Here is a 23,149-nt window from a genome sequence, read left to right on the forward strand (position 1 = left end):
TATCACCATGAGTCAAGTATTTTGGCCAAAGATCTGACTTCAAAAAAGTAAAAAGAGGGACATTAAGGCACAGTATGTTTTATTTGTTCACTAAGGCTCTGCTTCAGTATCCTTGGAATTCAGAAAGCATACTACATGTTCATCCCTGTACAGTTTTACAGCATAAAAAGCTAGGGGAAAACTAGGGAGAAAGGAGGAATCACGTACAGTGAAGAAAATTCTTACAGCTTCTGCATCTACAGCCTTAGTGACATTGTTTCAAATGCATTTCAAACCCCAAAGCCAGCTTACAGATATGTGGCTGCTTGGATTCAGAATTTAGCTCAGATGCCTAGACTGCATTCAGTCAAATACGTAATTGGATTTAATATATGCCTCTCTAAAACCTACACATAAGACATCCTGAAAGAAAGCTTAACCTTCTTTCTTGTTGGTTTGTTTTTTGCTGCTTCTGCAGGAAACTATGCCCCAGACACCAATATTTTCCAGCATGCTTGGTTCCAGTTGTAGTGGGCAAGTGCAGCCAGATATGGGGGAGAGGTGTGTGGACCCTGTTTATCAGGATGGGAACCTTGTTTCTGGATCACTGGAGGCCTTGATAGAGCACCTGGTGCCCACCATGGACTATTATCCAGATGTAAGTAGCCACTGAAGGGGTTTCTTTTTCTTCCCATGGTTTTCCTGCATTCATATCTGCATCAGTTAGTATAAAGAAATTCTACTGACATCTGATTCAAGATTAAGATGTAGGCTAAATATGCATTTATTTTACTTGCAATATTCATTCACTAAAGATGTTGCTCAATGGGGATACTCTCCGTTTTTAAATCAAAACACTTGTTAGAAAGATAAAGTCATGTTGAAGCCAAATGGGTGCCTTAAGAACCAATTAAAAGCAGCATTAGCCACAAAATTTTCAAATCTCTCTAAGCTGTTTTAAGCTCTAATGCAGCCAAGATTAACTACTAACCAGCTCCTACCTAGTAAAGCAGACCTGAAATCAGCTTAAGTTTTGTTGTTGGGTTGTTTGGTTTGGGTTTTGTTTTTTTAATTCTATGTACCTTTTAGACCATCAGGAAAAGAAAAAAAAAATAATTAAAATGCTTTCTTTCTCAAGCCTTTATAATGGGCCTGTACTGTTATGTATGTATGTTTCTAAGCCTGAAAATGATTCTGCAACTGATTAAACATCCTTAGTGCAGTCCACTGAAGTAAATACCATTTATAACTCCAGGGCATGCAGTGAGATTCTGAACCAAGGATATTATTAAGAGAGCACTTGATCACTTAAAATTAACATCTCTCACCAATGAGTACAAGGGATATTTAAACACATTGCCAAAGATCAGAGAGGTTATATAGCCTATATTCCATTTAAGCTCTGAAAAAGTGGTAGCTATGGCAGAAAAATCCCATCTCTTTGTAAAGACTAACAAGGGTTAGGAAATTGAAATCACTATTAACATGTATGCTGGACTTAACACTTGTCATAGTGAGCCATACTATATCTTGTATGTTTCTTAGTCCAATTAGTGTAGAACTTTTTACTGTGATTTCACATCAGTCACAATAAAATCCCTCCAAGCTCCCATGTATGCACCACTCATCTTCATAAAGAGACTCCACATATGAGTGTTCATTGCGTATAAGCAGGAGAATTGCCAGCTATCATCAGCAGAAGATTAAAATAAGCAAAACTAGGAGATTTTAATAATCCAGTTCAAAAGTAACCCTAAACCTTTCATTTAAATATGGCTAAGATACAATTTCACTACCTTTGACAGATACTTAGTACTAATTCCTTCATAAGACACAGAGGGATAACCATTATCAGACATTAAGTGTCAGCTCCCTGCCCCCAAATACAAATTGCATAATAGATGTGCAGAAGAAAGCAACAGGTAGAGCTAGTATGGTGTACCACTGGGCAGCTGTAGTTAAGTCTTCCAGGGAGTCCATTCCCATTTTTTATGTGCTCCTAGAATACAGTTACTTGCTCCTTGGATTTCTGGAGTATAGCCAATATTTTTAAGTAGCTGCTAATACACATTCCTTATTGTCACTTGTAACATAAGATCTATTTATAACACAACTACTCTGAAAATGGTTCAAGAAGGTGAGCATTACTCAAGGGGTCTACAATTTATTTTGGAATGCTACTGGTTTCCATGGTGCTATCCCACACCCCATGCAAGGGAACACTGCAAACCAAGCACTCATGCACCCCACCCCCAGAGGCTGCAGTTTAAATAGACGGCAAGCTGACAGCTGAGAGAGATACAACAGAAGCAATTAAGGGAACTCCAGGGAAAAACAGATAGAAAACAGCATCAAAGGAAATTCATCTCCTTTACAGCAGGACACGTTCTTTTAGTTAAATCAGATCACCCAATTTAGCTGAAAGGATTAATTATAAAATGAGTAGATAAATAAGCTTTGAACAAAGCTTATTTTATATAAACAAAGCATATAACAATTTATATAAGGAAGGAGCATTTGAGTTACCTTTAAATCCAGTGCTTAGACTTAATATCATGTTCATTTCTATTTTTAGGGAAGTTGCCACAGAGGGTTAGAGTGATGGCCATTTAAGCTGATACACTGTCAGAAGAGTAGCCAATACTCATGTATTCAAGACAAAGGTACAAGCACCTCTCAATCTCGTCTCTGGCCACACATGTTAAGAAAGACAGCAAGGCACCACCAATTAATTCACACTAAGAGAAGCAATTGGTAACAGTAGCAGAAATTACTTTAGTTTCAGAGTGACATGTCCGTAAATTGCAGTACTTGTTCAGATTTTAGGATTAGTACATCTGAGCACAAGGCTTAGAAGGCATTCTCGCCTGTGTGGACATGCAGCTAAAGATCCCAGGAACCTTCCAGACAGGAAAAAAAAAAAGGGGGAGGCAGGGGAGAAAGCAAATACAGAGTATCTTTCTCTGCTGGTTACAGAGGCAAAACAAGAATGTATTTGCCATGTTGGCAGGACACGAGACAGGCAAAGGGGGGATGGGAAAGATAAGGGCCAACATTTGTGTCCTGCTCTTTGTAGGCTTGTTTATCTACAGGGACTTGTTCAGCACATCGAAAAATGTATACTCATGAGACGAAGGAGTTCGGGAGGTTAGGAATGGAATGTACCAGTCTACAACCCTTGTGCCCAAGCAAAAAAACGTGTTTCAAGAAAATATTTCACAAACACGAAGTTCCAGAATGAGCAGAGAAAACATTTTTCTTCCTTTTCCCCTCCTCCTCAAGAAGACATCAGTGCATTCTTCAGGCAGAGAGTAACAATTCCTTCTTTAGCCTTCTGCATTTGCACTCTCTCTCTTTTTTTAAATATAATTCAGCTCATCTCTTAGCAACAACTTTAGGCACTAAAGGAATCTGGCTTCTTATTCTCTTGTAAAGCACAAGCCCTTTTGTGTCAGTTTATGTTGTTCCAAGTGCAAAAAGGATTTTTTTTTCCCTGTCTTCTCAAATACCTGTCACTTTTGTAGGCTAAATAAAGCTTAGCTTCCAATCTCATAGTTTATAGAAGTATTTTTAATCATTCTTTGTCAAACTAGCTAGCTTCATAGCTAAATTTTCTTCTCCAAACCATCATCTTCATGATTAAGGAATTGCCTATGAGAGAGGGTAGATTTTTACACTGTTAAAACATTTAGCCTATATGTGTATAGTAGTAAAAGCACAACAAATCACAGAAGTCCTTGATCTAGGTAATATATGTGATATTAGTATGAAATATTTCCTATCCAAAACAACTGTGTTCCTAGCCCCCGAGACCTAGCAGTAAGCTGAAATGTATGTCTTAGTTCAGGCTGAATTTTCTTTATTAGATAGGGAATGCTTATTAGCAAAGAGACAAGGAGATAGAGGTCGATACTGCTGTCAGACCTATAATTTTTAATTAGATTCTTAATTACAGTTACTCCTTGTCTGTGACAGCATAAGCAATAAAAGTATCACACACACACCCAATTACATACCAATATATTGTAAACCAGCATATCTAGATTGACCACAATGGAACAATTTTGTTTTCCAAAGTACTGAACCTAGTTCCAGTTAAGTGACTTTAAAAATTGATTAAAAATACAGCAGATGGGTTGCAGAAGCAATAGTAATTTGTTTCTGAAACCTAATAGTCCAGTGTTGTCTGGAGAAAACATTACATGGGTCCAGTACAGTTATTACAGACTACAGAGAGACATCAGCAAGCCTAAAATGGAAGGGATGCACTTTTGTTGCCATATATATGATCTTCCTGCAGCTTACCAGTTTGGCACTTCTTTGAAGATCATATGAATCATTATGGAAACCAAATAAAATCTCAGGTCATCTGGGTCATACTTTTCTTGCAGTATAACAATAGGGAAATGATACTCTGAGTGGGCCCTTCTCAGAGTCACCCCGAGATAAACGCTGTCCCACACCACATAAACTTCCACCAAGGAGACCAACACTAGAATTAGTGCAAGAAGCAAAATTACATCTTTCCTTAAAAGAATGTGTTCCAGCTTATCAGAGCAAAGGTCACTGGAAGTGCAGTGTGGCTTAAGTTGTGATTCCCTGCTACTTACACGTGCAGGCATCTTTCAAAAAGACTTCTAAACTCTCAAAACAAGAATGTTAGGAAAGGATGAAAGTATCAAGGTCTTTTTTTTTTTTCATTCCCTATCTCTCAAATGCAAAATACAGTACAAGTGAGGGCTGCTTCATGTTTCCAGAACAAGTTTTCACACAACCCAGTGACAGCTGACGCACCCAACAGCTATATTCTTTTCCCCGATAGCCTAGACTCACAATTTTAAGTTTAGGGACAACACTGATAGAAATGAACATGGAAGCTGGCTACAAAAACCAACAGAGAATAACCAGATATAGTTTAACACACAAAACCAAACAAAACCACTCCAATCTTACCCCACCCAAAAGAAAAATCTCGTAGCCCAATACTATTCTTTCTGTTGTTTCATTCTGATTAGGGAGTTTATCAGTTTAGGGATCATTCTCATATACATAAGAATTAAAGATCTAATGCATTGTCTGATAATACAACCAAGTCCCCTTCTGTGATTCAGGTTAGTTCTTCAGCCTAATTTTATGCCCACAACACATCACATACACTACCATAGATGTTTATAAAGTTTCTCTAAAGCTCATACAATGTCATCAACTGTTTTCAGATGCAGGTGTAAGAGCTACACTGAGTTTCTTACTAAAATTAATGAACTGCAATTTTTTTGTCATTGAAATGTAAAAATAAACTCTGAAATTCTGTAGAGACACATAAACAAAATACCAAACAGAAGCTCAGTTTCTCAAATTTTCACAATATACCCTTGTATAGGATGTTAGCAACCATGCCATCAAGAAGGGTGGCCATTCTGTCAGTGTCCTGTCGCTGCCCTCGCCACCTGCTCAAAGTCACTAAGAGCCTGATTGTTAGATGGCCCCAGCTGTCCATTTTCTGTAAGTAGAAGGGCTACTCACATACCTGACCCAAACTGTCTGTCTATCTGGTTAACCCCTCTCCTCAGTTCCTCTATTCATAAACAATAGACAAGGCAAAGACTATGGATTAACTCCAGTTTTCATTGTAAAGAATGAATGCTACTCCTAATTTAATACATAAAACCCAGTGCTAATCAGATTTTCAAATCAGAATGAGCATTTTTAAATGCCTTTGCTGTATCACACTCCAATGTTCTTTCATTACCTTCTTCCACAAGCTCAGGGCAGAGTTGGGTGTTTAATAGATACATAATTAATCTATTAGGCTGCTCATTCAGTCCCAGAACACTGTGACTTTTAGTTATTTTTATTTATTTTGTTAAAAAGAACATGCCTTTTTTCCCCTTCTGATATTTGGAGGATTTTAATGCTAGATTTATATTATAGGGCACACTGAGTACTAAAGAGGTAGAAACATTTTTCATTAATAACACATTTTATTGTGATTAGAAATAAACCCCATAACAATTTCGGTGTCCTAAAGATACTAAGATTGTTTAAATACAAGTGTGTTTTAGAGACTTCAAGCAGCAGAATTCAGTAGCTAATAGTAGAGATGCCATTTTTTAGATAACTGGTCATAGCTTTTAGTTGTCTCAATTTACTTGCCGAGTCCAAGGTTGTATACATGCACATTGACTATTTATATGCATACTTGGTTGTGGCCTGCCAAATCACATTTCTAAAAACACAGTGCAAACTAACAGTACACACTGCAAACATAACAAAGGTTAATTGAAATTCATTGTCAAAGAGATCCCCCCTACAATTCTTACAACTCCAAATTTTGTCAAAAAGCCCAAAGGAAAAACTGAAGTGCTTATGAGATACTACAGTCATTACTCAGCAATTACATTCAAATACAGAAGCCTAATTTCAAACACTGTAGCAAGAGTAGGGCATGAAGGCATTGTCACTTCAACAAAACTGTTCAGAGTATGATTCAGAATGCAATGCATTACAGCTTTTAAAATACAAATGGAGAAGATATTTCTAATGAGAAATAATAATTACTGGCATTTATTTACAGTGTTCATGCTCAAAGGACTCTGAAACAGGCTCCAAATAAGTAAAGTTAAGCTTAAAAATGAATTACTGTCATATGGTCACAATCTAAGCTAAAGCTTGTGTCAGTGATTGTGGGAAAAAAGGAAGGAAAAAATCTCCTAGATGAAGAAATTACAGCTGTGGTTTGGAAGACACATGAAGCAGTTTTCTGCAGCTCAGTGAAAAACAATCACTCTTAAAGAAACAAAGCAATATAAATTGTGGCATTCAAGAGGCACAGCAGCATACACTGGATGTATTTAATTTGTCTTTTTGATGAGCGATGACTAGTTAGATATATTAAGTTTGTCATTTTAAAGGGAAATAATGTGGGAATCTGAAAACACCAAAGTTAACAGCCTTGAAGCCTACAGCATTTCCTTTTAACAGACCTAGAAAAGACTACCATGTCTCTGGAGACAAGGAAAAAAAAAATTAAAAACTTTAAATGAAAGAAAGTTACGTTTGTGGTTTGTGGAATAGTTTTTCCAAGGAAGACAGATTATTTAGAATAAAGTTATTCAACTTTTTTTTCTTTCTACTTCCACAGAGGACATACATCTTCACTTTCCTTCTGAGCTCACGAGTCTTCATTCACCCACATGAGCTCCTGGCTAAAGTGGGACAGCTCTGCATTAAACAGAAGCAGCAGCTAGAAACGGGGATTGAGGCAGAAAAGGTAAATGAACCATTATGTCCTTCAGTTAGCTGTGCCACTGTTGTTTATTTCTCACTCTCTCTCTCATTGTAAAGCTGAATAAACTGATAAAGAATAAATTGAAATTGTAATTGGCATGCATTGCTGGATGAAATTCCATTTGGATCTTTTGTCCTGAAGTACTGTTCCTTCTTTGCTAGCCACAAACATAGGCTATGTACTACCTTACCAGTTGGGTACAGTGGCTGGAAATACAACTTTGCTACAGGCCGATGCTGTGGACTGGTACAATGTGTATCTGCCATGAAACTTGACCTGCAAGTCATTTCACACTTTTGAGCTTTCACCAAGTTAGGTCTTTCTTGAATCTGATTCTCTTTTCTCCAGTCCCTTTCACCATCCTATTAGAGTTAAGCGCCCTACTATAGGTTATTGGTGTAGTGTTTTTCAGCTGGTGTGAAAGTAAACCAGAATTACCTCTCACAAAAATTAAGGTATGCACTACTTAAAATGGTAGCCTGTGCTGACCCGTATGACTATGCAGTTTTACTACAACCAATTAAACCAAACTGGGTCAGTTTACGACATGCACTTCAATACACAGTTTCCATAATGGTGAGACTTAGATGGACTTAAGGGCTTTTGGCTGAAATTGAAGTAACACAATAGTCCAAGCTGGGATGCAGATAAGAGCAACAGAAACAAGGATGAAATCAGCAAGTATTTAAAGACCTAAATTGTTCAAATCCCAGGCATGCTTTGGATCCATTCTTCTATGGTGAGAAATTACATCCTCACATTCCTAATTTTCAGCATATTGTTATCCCATTTTGTTTTCTCCTTGGTGTATCACTACTGTTGAGTAGGAACTACAAAAAAATAACTCTGTGGTTTGGCGATACAGAGCTTCTGACAGCAACACAGACATCTCTGTCTCCCTTACTGCCCCTGGGGTGTAGTCTTTTATTATGTCACAAAATTACTCCATAGGGAAAACTAACCACTTAGTGCAAAATTACTTTCATATAGGTCAGTCCCCTGATCAACTCGCGAAATAGCTATATAACTTACGGTGTAGGTGCTGGTAAATTCAAGGGGTTTGGTAAAGAAGTTGCAAGAACCACTGCATCCAGCTTTGTACACAGAAGTCAACACTTCCCATTGCCACTGCTGAACTAGGTTCATGACTGAGCAACCTCAAACTGACACTAAATTGTAATGATGCCTCAGCAACAGGTAACTAAACAACAGAGGTAGGAATTTGTAAGAGATGCTGGGACCATATGAGTCATGCAATGAGTAAAGTTGTAGACATATGAAGACAACTGCTGTCCGCAGCTAGTGTCAAAATACATCTATAAAACACTTGGATTTAAAAATAATGGGATAAGATGAAACTTTTGTGAATAACAATACACTTACAAGATTTTCAAATGAAAACAGTATCTGGGGACTAAATCATCCAGCTGTTTAAAGCTATTAGTTGTAAAGTAGTATTATTCTGGCTTTTCAGCAGATGTTTTAAAAATCATGGCTTCCACTTTGAAAAGGCTGTGGAACAGAGCAGCTCATACTGCAAACACCCACACTGTTACACCTTCTGGTGACAATTTGGAAATGGGCCTACAGGAAAACCAACAAACAGCAGGGTCACAGTAAAACACGAGTGTTTGGGAGGCTGCTTTAATTTATATCCTTTGCTGGTTGTTTTTCCTACTATGCCCTTGATCCCTTCCTACCCCCTTCCTGCCCACTAAACACAAAATTCTTGGAAAACACTACATAAGCTTCTGAAATTCCTCTCAAATGACTACTTTGATGTCCTCTTCTGTAAGCACCTGTATGTTTTACAGAAAAGTTCAGCCACTAGCATTCACAAACATTTGTTTTTCTATCTGGCAACAAATAAAAACTCATTTCATATGCAGCATAGAAATTCTCAACTTCAGACACTCTGTGTATTCATAGTCATAGCCCATTAAAGTATCATCAGCTACCAGCACCTTCTAATTAAGTGGCTCCATAGGAGCAAATAGCTGGCAAAAGCAGTTAAAGCAGTTCTGATAATTTCTGACACTGTTTGCTTGCGCAAGTCTCTTCAGTTGGGAAGCTGGCTGACTTGCAGTCTGGATAGCATAAGAGCTGGAAAAGTGGCGAGGAGCCAGGTTTTGAGGTTACACATCACAATACTTATCATTCATTTGTTTTTGACATTACTGGCTATTCAGAGGGTCCTACAGAACACAATCCAGAGTGAAGTAGATTGAAAAAAAAAAAACACTCTGGGATGCTGACATCCTGCCTGCTCAAAGCTCCTTTGGCCACTCATAGAAAGGAAGGGTTTCATGGTTTGAGGCTTCAATTATAATATACAAGTCAGAAGTTAAGCTTGACCATAAAGGATAAAATTTAACTCGCCGTAAGTGCATTAGAGATTGGAAAGACCCAAATTAGACTGTCACAGGAAAAAAAAAAACAACACTTGTATAGCATTATTCAATGGAAAAACCTGTTGTTAAATCAAAAATCAAAACAATACTTACAACTGCGTCACTGTCAATAAACCTCCCTTTCTTACAAGCACAGTACTGCTATTGCCGTTCTTTCTAATTAGTAGTTGTTTCTTGGTCCTGTCTGTCTTGTCTCACTCAGTACAGGGTTGATCCGCAGTACTTAATAGAAGTATTTTTCTTCTCAAAGAAATATTTATGGGAAAAGTATTCCCACAGATTCGAGAGAACTCTTTGTCAGGCCTCACAAGGAAGCTCACATCTGGGGTAGGACTACAGAAAGAATAGGTTGGTAGGTTTGTTGCAACCTTGGCAAAAAGGAAAATGCGTGCTGCTACCCACATATCTGTGTGATTTTTATCTAGGCTATTGCAAATTACATGCATCGAGCCTGTCACACTGCTTTGGGTTTCATCAGAGTGTACATGAAACAGGAAATTCATGTTTTACTTTACTGATATTTTATAGCATTGCTCTTGGAAAGCATACCTTATTTTCATTAACATTAAGAGCATTTGATAAAACATTACACCTTTTTACATCTGAAGAGTAATTACATGACAAATAATGTTGTTTGCAGTTTGTCTTACAACAGATACCTAGCTTTCCATCATGATCAAAGAAGGAAATCCTAGCAACTAATGAGCAGATACATAAGATAGGAGGTTAGTGTTCATATAGAGATGCTTTTCATGGCCTAAGGATGGATTTTGAAACTTTCCTGCTCCCATCCATCCCTTTTAAGCTTCAGAAGTTAAAAAGAAAGTCTAGTTAGGATAATTAATACCAAAAATCTGTTCCGTAGCAATTTTTGATAAACAAAAGCAGAGTATGCATATACTTGTTAATGTAATTGAAGCAAACCACACTGGCTGGCTAATTAATTCTCTATTACCACCTACAGATTATTCTTTTAGTAATGTCAGGCTCCATACATTCTTTAGCAAAGAAGTACAAATTGTATTTTCCCCAAGGCCAATAACAGTGTGAATTCAGAGGACAGACAATTATAATCTGGAACTCTGTCCTATACTGTTCAGAAATACCTTGAACGTGGGCTCCACAGAAGTGGCATAAGCAGACATTGCTTTGCAGGAACGTCTGCTGGCAGAGAAAGGCGATGATTTCTTTTGCCCTCGCTATACAACTTTTCTGTGCTTCTCTCACAAAGAGGATTAATAAATGCTATCAATAAAAACAGGAAAAGAATGCTAGCAGAGTGCAGTTCGCTGTTATGGGAGGAAAGAAAAATAAAAGGGCAAGAAAATTCCCTTTAGACTTACAAGGGACACTGGCTCATTTTCATATTGGGGATTCAAGTGTGCATGGTTTAACTTCAGAGTTCTTATCAATCGTTATTGATATTGCACTGACTATATATAAGTGAGATGTAAAGAAATGCAAAAAAATTAGCTTAGTTTGGTTGACTTTTGGTTTTGATCAAATAAACTGGGACAATACCATGATCAGATGATGTTTTGTCAGGAGTTCCTACCAATTCTTGGAACAGTCGCTATTTGTCTTAAAAGAAAATACACCAATTTCCTGTAGTGACACTCACATGCTAAGTCACCTTCTGTAAATCCCTAAGAGTGCGATGAGGAAAGCACACTGTGCATGGGGGAAGGAACTGCTGTGTAGCTTGCACAAGTGGGAAGATAAACACAAATGAAAGCTTCCTCTTTTTCTTCAGTGCATCACAAGCTGGGTGGAAAGATAAATACAACCTGAATTAAGTTTTGATTCTTCTTGTTTGTTAAAGTGTTCTTAGCACTCCTACTCCCAATTTTATGGAGCGCTTCCTTGGATTTACTGATGCTGCTATTGTTAGCATAGTGGAATAATTGGCATCCAATTTGGGTCTAACTGATGAAAAGCCTTTAAAGATTCATAGGTAACAGAAGAACTTAGAAAATAACTTTTCCTTCCCTTTCTATGGTTGACAGCCTTTTGAGTAAGAGCCAATACTTTTTATTTGCAAAGTCCATCTAGATTTAGATGTCATGGAGAGAACACATACACATCTTCCCTGACATTCATTTATTTTAATATACAACTCAACATGGAGGGTCTGATAAATTCTATAGAACAAAAATGTCTTTGTGAATGTCCCTTATGAAAGATGCTTGCTAGAGTGCTGCAGCTTGTATGCATTTGAATTCAAACACTAAGGTACTGCTGCCTCAGATGGCATAAATCAGCAAGAGTCCCATTGACTTCAATAAAGTAAGTCACAAACTAATCTGTCATCCTCCTGGCTTCATACAACTAACCTTGAAAATATCTTTCCAGTGTTTGGTAAGAGACATCACCAGCTATCATGAAAGGAGGACAAATCATACTATTTGGGAAACTAGCTCACAGTTAAATATATTCTTTTTGTCCTCTTCACCTATTACTAATGCAAAGTATTTTCAAGGGTGTCTCTTAGTTTATGTGAACCTTCATCAGATAATTTACTCTGCAGTCAGAAAAGCCTTTGGTCAGTAATCAACTCATTGTATCTTTCTAGGTAAAGCTAAAATCCTTCGCTGCCAAAATCATTCAACTCCTGAAGGAATGGACGGAAACTTTCCCCTATGATTTCCAAGATGAAAAATCCATGAAAGAATTGAAGGAGATTGCTCACAGAATCACACAATGTGATGAGGTAGGTAGGGAGAAACATTAAGTTTTGTCAACCTTTAAATATACAAACCCTTGCTCCTGCTTGGGGTATTTTTTAAATAGACTACAGCAGCAGTTGCTAAACTGTCAATATAAGTGTAGCGCATGGGCCGAGACATGAACTTAATGGTTCCATTACTAGAAACCGTCTACTGTATAATCAAGTGTAAAAGAGACAAAATATGAAAAATGGGTGTAGTGCAAAAGGAGAAAGGACAGTGACTATAATGGCACAATATAGTTAACTTTCATCATGACTTACATTCCAACCTTTTTTACTACTCTTAAGTCCTGCAAAGCATATCAGCTAGTTGTATCAAATGGGCAGAGAAGTGATTCAGAGCAGCCCTGAAGAGAAGGACTTGGGGGTGTTGGTTGATGATAAACTTGACAGGAGCCAGCAGTGTGCACTTGCAGCCCAGAAAGCCAACCATATCCTGTGCTGCATCAAAAGGAGTGTGACCAGCAGGTCGAAGGAGGTGATCCTGCCCCTCTGCTCTGCTCTTGTGAGACTTCACTTGGAGTATTGTGCGCAGTTCTGGTGTCCTCAACATAAAAAGGACATGGAACTGTTGGAGCAAGTCCAGAGGAGGGCCACGAGGATGATCAGGGGACTGGAGCACCTCGCGTATGAAGAGAGGCTGAGAAAGTTGGGGCTGTTCAGCCTGGAGAAGAGAAGGCTGCATGGAGACTTCATAGCAGCCTTCCAGTATCTGAAGGGGTCCTACAAGGATGCCAGAGAGGGACTCTTCATCAGGGACTGTAGTGACAGGACAAGGGTAATGGGTTCAAACTTAAACAGGGGAAGTTCAGGTTAGATATAAGGAAGAAGTTCTTTACTGCGAGGGTCGTGAGGCACTGGAATGGACTGCCCAAAGAAGTGGTAAATGCTCTATCCCTGCTAGTGTTCAAGGCCAGGCTGGACAAAGCCTTGGACGATATGGTCTAGTGTGAGAGGAGCTGGAACTAGATGATCTTAAGGACCTTTCCAACCCTAAATATTCTATAATTCTATGTATTCTTGTTCAAGGTGAAGATGCTTATTATTTAATAGTTCATTCCTAGCTCCTAACAATAATCAGCAACTGGTTTGTTGCTATGTTTCAGGTGACATACACAATAATTCCACAAAAGAAACTTTGCTACCTAGTCAATCTTTAACAGCTCTGAGTTTCTAGCCTATGAAGAAAACTAGGCCCCAAGGCTTTTGTAAAGCAAACAGATAAACCAAAATCAAATAAAACAAGGGCTGAACCAACACTTATTTTCCTCATTGAGAAAGTCACTAATTACCAGTAGACAGAAAGAAGGACTGCAAGGGAATTAATTGTTAAGCATTTGTATGAACATGAAAAGCATACTCATATAGAAGTCGAAGCTGCTTCTTGTTTTTAAACCCATCACCTCAAGAGGGGGGTTGGAACTAGATGATCTTAAAGTCCTTTCCAACCCTAACTATTCTATGATTCTATGTTAGAGAACAACTAGCAGGAAATGGAAAGACAGTTGTATTATGTGTTTCTGTTGATTCATGTATGGAGAAAATGAAGACCAACAGGTTTGACAGCACTGCATGAATCAGTGATAGGACGCAATATGATTAGGCGATACCAAGTTGTCAAAAGGAAGTATGTCAGTTTTATTGCATAAGCAAAGCTGTTTACTTGGATGCCACTATGAAAATGTCAGCGCCTGAGAGTAGGAGGAGAAAAGGAAACAGTATTGTAATATTCCTTCTATTCCTTTTGTAGACAAGGGCAAAAAGGTTTATGTGTGTTGGCAGAGATACTACTGTGAAAGGGGACTTGGCAGAGAGTTACTTAGCATTTGTATCTTAGTATTTAATTTGCCTATCACTTTGAACTAGAATGAACTTGTGGTCTTTCTCTCTCTTCCCCTTTCCTCCCACTCTGATATGTATGAATAAATTGTCATTTGAGAAACACAGGTCTTCCTGAAGTGGCTCAGTGCTCTGGCGTCTGAGGAATCTAATGACATCCATTAGTTACAGCATCACCATGTTGACTTGTAGCCTTGTTAAGGGGATCAAACTTGATCAGTGAAGAACTGTGCCACATCTGACCCCCAAAAGACATAATTTGACAGTGACAAAGAACAGCTCTTGCTCTCAGTATTTGTCACCACAATACTGTATAAGTATATACTAAGCATAATAAGTATACCCATACTGTGCTTCCGCAAGGGATTATGGTAATGGTTTGGGGTTTTATTTTGTATTTTAAAGCTTTTCCAAGTCTCCTAAGACACTATTCTCCATATATAGGATAGAAAGCACTAGAACAGGCTGCCTAAGGAAGTCATGAATACTCCATCCCTAGCAGTGTTCAAGACCAGGCTAGAGAGAGCCTTGGGTAACATGGTCTAGTGTGAGGTGTCCGTGCCCATGGCAGGGAGGTAGAAATTAGATGATCTTAAGGTCCTTTCCAACCTTAACCATCCTATGATTCTGTAAAGTCAACTGAGAACTTGTAGAAAGCAGTCAGATGCTTCTCCTAGTGATAGCAGACAGCATATCAAATAGCTATCGGTACAGCCAGGGTTGTGCCCAAGTACAAATGTCTTGCTTGAATTCAAACAAGTTATTGTACTCTCATTGACTTATTTTCCAAAGTTGTAAGAAAATTTAGGGTAAGACTAGTAATGAAAGAAAACTGCTAAATGTATAAGGGTATTTGTCTTAGTATTCAGATGCTAATAAATTTACAGTAGCTTAAGTTTTAAGCCATAATTTTTCATGTCACTGCAGTTTCTTGATTTGCCTTCACATACTATCTGTGATACTCTCACCTGCCTTCAAGTTTTATTCTTTGTGGCCCATATCTAGGAAGTCTGCTTCCTCCCAGAGGTGTGGGTAAATCAGACATAGCAGCTGAAGTAAAATGATTTACAATAGAAAGCTCAGGATACCAGAGAGCACAATTAGCACTTTATTTTAGCACCCTCCACACCCTGCTCCTTTGGCATTTCTGAACACTTGTAGCACAATATCACAAATGGCTCTAGCCAGCTGGTGTTCAGCAGTAATCCAGTTGTCTCAAGATGAGCTACGCTGCTTTCAGCTTTTCATTTGATTTCACTTGGGAGTCAGATTATTGCCTTGTAAAGCAACACTCTGACACTATTATTGCTTAATTATACCATGCAATATACAAGTATTTGGTAGTCACCGTCTCTCACATCTGGTACATAATTTCAGTCATCACTGCACATTAGTGGCTTCTTTGAACGATCACAGATTCATTGCAGTTCTTTCTAGTGTATCCAATTGACTGGCAGAAACCAACAGAGCAGGTTGTAAACAGTTATTCTTGTGGCTGAGAGAAATAATTTGCATGAAAGCAACAGAACAATTGTGTTGGAAAGAGAAGGACTGTCTTCGGTAGAATTATATTTTTCTAATTTCTAAGGAGCAGAAAGAACAGGATTGGAGAACCTAGGTCATTTAAAGCAGTAACAGGAGGGATGGAGAGGCAGAACACTGATCAAGTTAGCTCTTTGGAGTTGATTTCATAGAGGAATGTCTATAGGACACAATCAATGGCAGAAAGCATTTAGCTTGCCTTAGTTGTCAAAACACTGAGCAGATGGATTACAGTTCTGTGGCTTTACCAGTAGGTATCCTTATTGGTCCTATGCTTAAAATCTGCACCTGATAAACAGAAAGGCATTTTAGTTGTCCACGAACATGATGTGAATTGTGCTTTTACCAAAATCTTCATATGCTGTAGTCGTTCAAAGCCAAACCAGTGTATTTTAGGGATATATTCTTGGACATGTTAATTCCCTAGGTTATGCCTCGGCTAGAGTTGATAATCAATGGGTCTGGTCAGAATGAGAAGGAGCTTTTTGGCACTTTGTACACAGAGAATCCAAGAAGCCTTGTGCAAGCAAGTCAACTACCTTTCACTTTACCCACTATTAAGCTGTTTACATGGATGCCTTTGAAATGGGGGTACTAGCCAAAAACTGCCACAAGGAGCAGACCAGCCAAGTAAGTGAAACAGAGTTGGGAAGGCAGGCAGGCATAACAATGTCGTTATGAAGTTGTGTGGGCAGTTAGGACAAGTTAATTTGACATAGGATGATCAGCTCAGATAAGATGAAAGGAAATGGATAGCAGGCATTTATTTTTTTCCCTGTCAGAAATTCTCTGTCAATCTGTGTCTGCAAGAGCTAAAGTTTTTTTAGCAGTCACTGTTTCTGCCTTCTGCTTAGGAAAATGGAACAGTGAAAAAGATCATTAGCCAGATGACACAGAATCTCCTGATGGCCCTCTCTGCACGGAGCCAGTACCAGGAAATCAAAGAGAAATTCCGGCAACCTGCTACTGACAAAGGCATCATCCTCAAAACCAAGCCACAGTCAACTCAAAAAGACATCCTGAGTGTGTGCTGTGACCCTCTGATCCTGGCACAGCAGCTGACCTATGTCGAACTGGTGAGGCACTAATTTGTGTGAATGATTTAATTTTCCATTTAGTAAATATTAATATACTCATTGTGTAAACTTTGCTATAGCTTCACTGAAAGCCTCCAGTGTTTTAATCAAAAAGTACCAAGACCGAATAGCTACACCAATAACACTTCACACTTCTCAACTGTAGGAAGATGAAAGTTACCAAAATGTTCTCCTAATGTTGGCTTTATTGATGTGTTTTTCACTAAACTCTGTTTGTGCAGTCACAATCTCTCATGTCTCCAAAACACAGGAAAGGGTGAGCAACATTTACCCAGAGGATCTGATGCAGATTGTCAGCCACATGGACTCCCTGGATAATCACAAGGTATACAAGAAGGGGTGTGGAGGGAAAAAGAAACAAAAAATAATCAGGGTAAAGAACCTCCATAATCTGAGTACACTTTGTGCAAGAAAGGCTGACATTTTCTAACCGGCCTTAAAAAAATATCCAGCAAGATTTTCTCAGGATGTGAAAAGGACATCTATCCTTTGGTATGTTGACTTTATCATGCTACAGGATAGGATTAACACATGGCCTGTTCTCTTACAGTGCCGAGGCGATGTGACCAAAACCTATAATTTGGAGGCCTATGACAATTGGTTCAATTGTCTCAGCATGCTGGTGGCTACAGAGATTTGTCGGGTAGGTATTCATAGAAAAAAAGATAGCAAAGAGATACTGGCCTTAAGGACAAGAGATAGACAATGGTCTAATAGAGATTTAAACATTAGCAGTGCAATTAAAGATAATGGCATTACTTAAGCATTAAATTATTTTCATGCTTATATGGTTGAGAGTTCATGGTCATGTTTGGCTTTGCATGTATTCTCTAGTTTTGTCTATCTTCTATAGTAGCATTACTCATGCAGTGAAATTAAACATGTGGAGTTTGAATTAGGAGCTCTTTTGGATTTATTTTGTTTTACTACATCCATTAATTCTTAAGAAGATACTCATCTGTATATGCAGATTTACCAATAAACAGCTATTCTTCCACTGCACTTAGATATCATTAGCACTGTCATATATACATATTTGTTTTTGAAAAATCAGGAATAAGCTTTCTTTGAAGGAACTGAAAAGAAGGTGGACTACTGGAAAGGTTAAAAAAGTGCAAGAACAGTCTTATTAGAGGTTAAAGTAACTTTTATCATGTAATAAAGAAACGGAAGGTTCACTGCCCCATAAACTTTTTTCTTTCCCTGAATAACAAACTTTGTTTTTATTGTCATTTTAGGTTCCTATTAATATGCACCATTTCAAGCAAATGGGATATTTTCTCTCTGTTCCTATTAGTCAGGAATTCTTTTGTTCTCCTGTTCCTCTGCTGTTGGAATCCAGATTCCTAAGGGAATTTCATGAAATCTGACATATCAATCCTAATCTGTTAGGATTTCCTGCTCTCACAGACACTTACTACAAAAACACACCAAGACATCTTCCAGAGCTGGCTTGTATGGCTAATAGATTTAGTAAACCAGTCAGACAAAAAGGCTAAGCCAAGCCATTGACTACTGAATGATTTTCTTTCGATATAACATGGAAACTGAAGTATTATGCAAGAGGTTGTGTTTTTTAAAAAGAAAAATGAATTCCCTGGTGAAGTAGTCTGCAGTCACCACTTGGGAGGCATTTTTGTACAAGCCAGAACAATCTTCCAGATCTATATATAGGAAAGATCTCAATAAATGAATGTAATCTAGGCAATAATACTAGTTTAAAATTGAAAAAAAGAGAAAAGGAGAGAGAGAAAGATTAATGGCTTTTGGAAGCAAAGTTTGGAGACAATGCTATATATTAATTTTGCTTCGCCATTTATATTAAAAGAACAAATCTGCAAAGCGGATGCTCAGCATAACTTGCTAGATTATTTTTGTGTTAGCATGAATGGGAATTTGTACATTTGATCATCATCACTACCTGCTCTCAAAACATAATTTAAGAGTATACACTGTAAAATGAGAAAATTGGGACATCGTAACTGTTCTCCCTCATATTCAGGTTATATGCCCTGGTCTTAAGTCTGCTTTTCCCCCTTCCTCATAGGTTTAAGGTTTTTTGCATATATTCTTTGCAACAGCAGCTTCAAGGTTACCTTCTTTTTCAAGTAATGGGAAATGGCTGAAAGTGTCCAGCCTGTTTATACAAGATTCCCCAAAACATTGAACTTCATGAATAAACAAAACCTTACACTCCCCCACAGCTAGACAAATAATTGACAGTAGTCCCAAATACTTCTGCTCTTTTAACAAAAGTTAATCTTAACAGAATACCTTCAATGCTATTATCATCATGAGATTTAGCTGGATCAAATCTTGAAATGTCTATTCAATCAACCTATTACAATGCCTTTTACTGAATATCCCATCCAAAATTCAGGCCATCCCTTCCCTCTTAACAGATCTTTGGGGTTTTTTTTCAGGTTGTAAAGAAAAAGCAGCGTACAAGAATGGTGGAATTTTTCATTGATGTGGCAAGAGAATGTTTCAATATTGGAAACTTCAACTCAATGATGGCTATTATCTGTGAGTATCCTTAACACAGATGACAGAAGGCACTCCATTTTACAACTTGACTGGCAAGACAATGCTCATACTTGCCCTAAATCAGCTGACTACCTCAGCATACACACTTCTATAGGGGCAGTATGTACCAGTGACAGATTAACGTGTGGGTGGGTAAGTGTTAGCTACAACTTCTGTTTCTCAAGCTGAACTGCCTTCCAAAATACATTGGTGACGATACATAAACAGAGGGCTATCATAACTGTTTAACTCGGTTGTTTCTGTCTTACCTCTCCATTCAGCTGGCATGAACTTGAGTCCTGTGGCACGGCTAAAGAAAACTTGGTCCAAGGTCAAAACAGCCAAATTTGATGTTTTAGAGGTATGTTAGTCTAAAGTTTAGACTTTACTTAGAAATCCACCAAATACTAATTCCGTACCAGAGGTTTGGATGAAACTAAGTCAGAGATCACTGAGGCAGTGGTCACCAGCATATAAACATTAGGGAGATCATTTTCTGAATTTCAAACTCCCTACTTGCCTGCAAAGAGTGCAAGCTTTCTTTAGGTTATTTCTTCCTAGCATATTTTTTCCAATTAGGTAGTTTTCACTCCAGCAAATGCTATTTTGCTACCGTTAAAACTAATGAGAGTACTCCATCTAGTGGAGATCTGAATGAAAACAATACTTAACTGGAACCATCACCACAAAGATTGATGACAAGAAGTTAGAATTTTGGGGGGTTTCCCCCAATAGGCATTTCTCATTTCCTTTCAGGCTTCCATTAGCCATTGAAATAAAGCATAGGTGTAAAGCCAATACAGAATTCTCCTTCCAAGCAAGACAGAAGTTAGAAAAACCTGAATCCAGACCTAATAAGTATATGCTACTCTTATCTTGAAAATTTAAGAAGAGGGCCAAAGAATTCATAAAGAATGAACTCCCTGAAGGAAGTAAATATGTATTACTTGACTGCCTTTCCCCTCCATAAAAATAGCATCACATGGATCCATCCAGCAACTTCTGTAATTACCGCACAGCCCTGCAAGGAGCAGCACAGCGATCTCAGACTGCCAACAGCAATCGAGAGAAAATAGTCATCCCAGTTTTCAACCTGTTCATTAAAGATATCTACTTTCTGCACAAAATACATACAAACCGCTTGCCCAATGGGCAGATAAACTTCAAGGTAGGACTTTGCTATTACAGAAACTGGAATGCTACTTAAAACATTGTAAATTATAAACATTTGCCAGTTTTGAACTTCTAGTTCATTATATTACCAATTCCTTCGGCATTGCTATGATCTATGGTTTCACCAAATTTCTGTGAAAGCAAGTGCTTGCAGTTGCCATATTTATATTACATATCCAGCAGATGCACAATTGCATGTACAGAAGAGAATCTAAAAAATTGCTGATATATAATTTCCATCAGTTAAAAGGTTAGTTTTAAAAGGTCCTAAAATAGCAACAAGAAACAGCATGAATAAGACTGAGGGTGTGAAACTGAAACAAAAGAACTAATAGTTGGAAGAAAACAGTATTTTAATAATATTATTTTAATTACGTCATGCAGAAGTTCTGGGAAATTTCAAGACAAATCCATGATTTCCTGACATGGAAGCAGGTTGAGTGCCCTTTTGAAAAAGACAAGAAGATTCAGAGCTATCTACTCACAGCACCCATTTACAGTGAAGAAGGTAAAATCCTTAACACTACAGTGAGTGAATATATTCAGTACAGTGAGCACTAGACTGAATATGCAGATGAAAAAAACCTGCAAAAAATATTTGATAAATATGTATTATCACTTCTGTATCAGCTTCTGAAGAGAATAAACTTCACTATGAGGTCTGCCAAGTTACACCTACTGTATTGTAACTTGTAATTTTTTTTCTCCAGTTAACAAACCCATGTATCTGACTGTTCTTATTTTATTTACTAGCTCTGTTCATTGCATCCTTTGAAAGTGAAGGCCCAGAAAACCATATGGAGAAAGACAGCTGGAAAACACTCAGGTATGAAGCTTCCTGAGAACATGAGGTTTTTTTGGTTTATGGTTTTGTTGGGGAGTTTGTTTTTTGTTTTTTTACAGCTACATACAGGCATGTGATCATGAGCTTCCTCCTATTTGCATACACAGTTTAAGACCATTTTGGCCCAAACATGTTTATTTTTTCTTTAAAATTCAAATCTGAAAAATTCCATATGGCTTGGACATATGGGCAGCTTTAAGTCATTGAAAACAGCTTTTCCAGCCAGACCAGTTCAGGCTGCAAGATCACTGCTGGGACTACAAAAGAGAATATGTTTTGTTTAGGCTATCAAATACAGTAAAAGAGTCTACATTTGTAGCAGGTTTTAGACATTCTTTTCTCAGGGAAACAAATATACAGAGATAATAACAAATTGCCGTCATTTCTCATACCTATGCACTTACTAATCCTATAAAAAGGTGAAGTTTTATATGAATACTCTTAATTTTCAGCTTACTCTTAAGGGAAAAAGCCTCAATGATTCCTCTTCCCTTTGAGAGGGGGGAGCACCTCTTCCATGTACATTATGAGATCAGCTAATTTAGATGAAAATTCTAATATTGAGGCCAAGAAAGAGAGATTTAGACCTTTGTAAAATCATGTTAGATATTTAGATTTGAAATACCCATAGCAGATAAAGAATGAAGGAAGAAGCCTGTATATCCTGGGCTGCAGTTGACCTGCATTAGGATACTATTGTCCTAGATGAGACACTGCTTCCCAGTGATCCCAAAGTTTCGTAGGAAGTCCACATAAGCTTTTCATTTATGACATCCACACAATGTTACTTGCATTAAATCCGGTGCTGTTCAGCATAGTTTAAAATGACATCATATTGCCGCAGTGCATCTTAAGGGCCTGAATAATGTTATAAAAGTTAAATTTTCATTTAAAGTCAGCAACTTTATTGGAATTCACAGGTATATTCCACTTTGCAACAGCTGGAAATTTATCCCTTGAAGAAAGGCCTTCAGCTAATGATGCAAGATAGATCTAATGCCCACCGTCACCAAAACTGTAACATTTTTTGTTGTTGCAGAAAGATAAATTTATTTTTGATTTCTTCTAGGACAACTCTGCTTAACAGAGCCTGAGATTCTTGGATCTGATCTGCAGACTTTGAAGCACATTGAATGAACATGTTTTTACAACCTGAAGGACTTGGACTGAGCTGAGAAAGACCTCACTGGCTGAGGTCTGTTTTGTATATACAGTAACTTTTATGAAAAAAATGTGGTAAATATTTCACGTCAACCTTAAGGCACTTGAGTGAAGGGTTTTGGTTTTTTATTTTGAATACAAGGGCAGGGCCCTGTTCTCAGAGATGAAGTGTATGATGGGAGATGGAATCCTTGGGGAGATCTTATTCTATTAGCATCCAAATTTTTATTTTTTATTACTTCGACCGAAATAAGTAAAAATTAAAACACACTTCTCAACTAAAGCCGATGTTCCAGTTAAGTACTCCATTGGAGCAGTATCCTACAGAGCACTCAACATGTCTCTAGCTTTGAAGTAAAGAGTCTCCTTCAAATCAGGTGTTAGTTTACATGTTAGTGTTTGTAGAGTCAAGGCCTTAGACATCTGCAGTAAGCACGTTCCGCTCCTACATCAGAAAATAGTGCCTTACAAGGTACTGATATTGATTAGTGTACCTTCTATTACGCTGGACTGGAAGTAAAGAAAATAAAAACATGGATGTCTTGAAACCAGCTAAAAAGT

At 37.9% G+C, this 23,149-nt stretch overlaps 1 protein-coding gene across 1 annotated transcript; it reads left to right on the forward strand.

Moving 5' to 3' along the window:
• The first annotated feature begins 457 nt into the window (after positions 1-457).
• On the forward strand, positions 458-22,620 carry RASGEF1A (RasGEF domain family member 1A). The gene is made up of 12 exons (XM_080620876.1): positions 458-637; positions 7,121-7,249; positions 12,251-12,388; positions 16,642-16,863; positions 17,135-17,209; positions 17,435-17,527; positions 19,308-19,410; positions 19,692-19,771; positions 20,387-20,578; positions 20,968-21,091; positions 21,337-21,409; positions 22,497-22,620. Exons 1-12 carry the CDS (start codon positions 464-466, stop codon positions 22,519-22,521), a joined length of 1,428 nt encoding a protein of 475 aa, XP_080477002.1. The 5' UTR covers positions 458-463; the 3' UTR covers positions 22,522-22,620.
• The last annotated feature ends 529 nt before the right edge of the window (positions 22,621-23,149 follow it).

The sequence above is a fragment of the Psittacula echo genome (assembly GCF_963264785.1).
Source record: "Psittacula echo genome assembly, chromosome: 6".
Lineage (NCBI taxonomy): Eukaryota > Metazoa > Chordata > Aves > Psittaciformes > Psittacidae > Psittacula > Psittacula echo.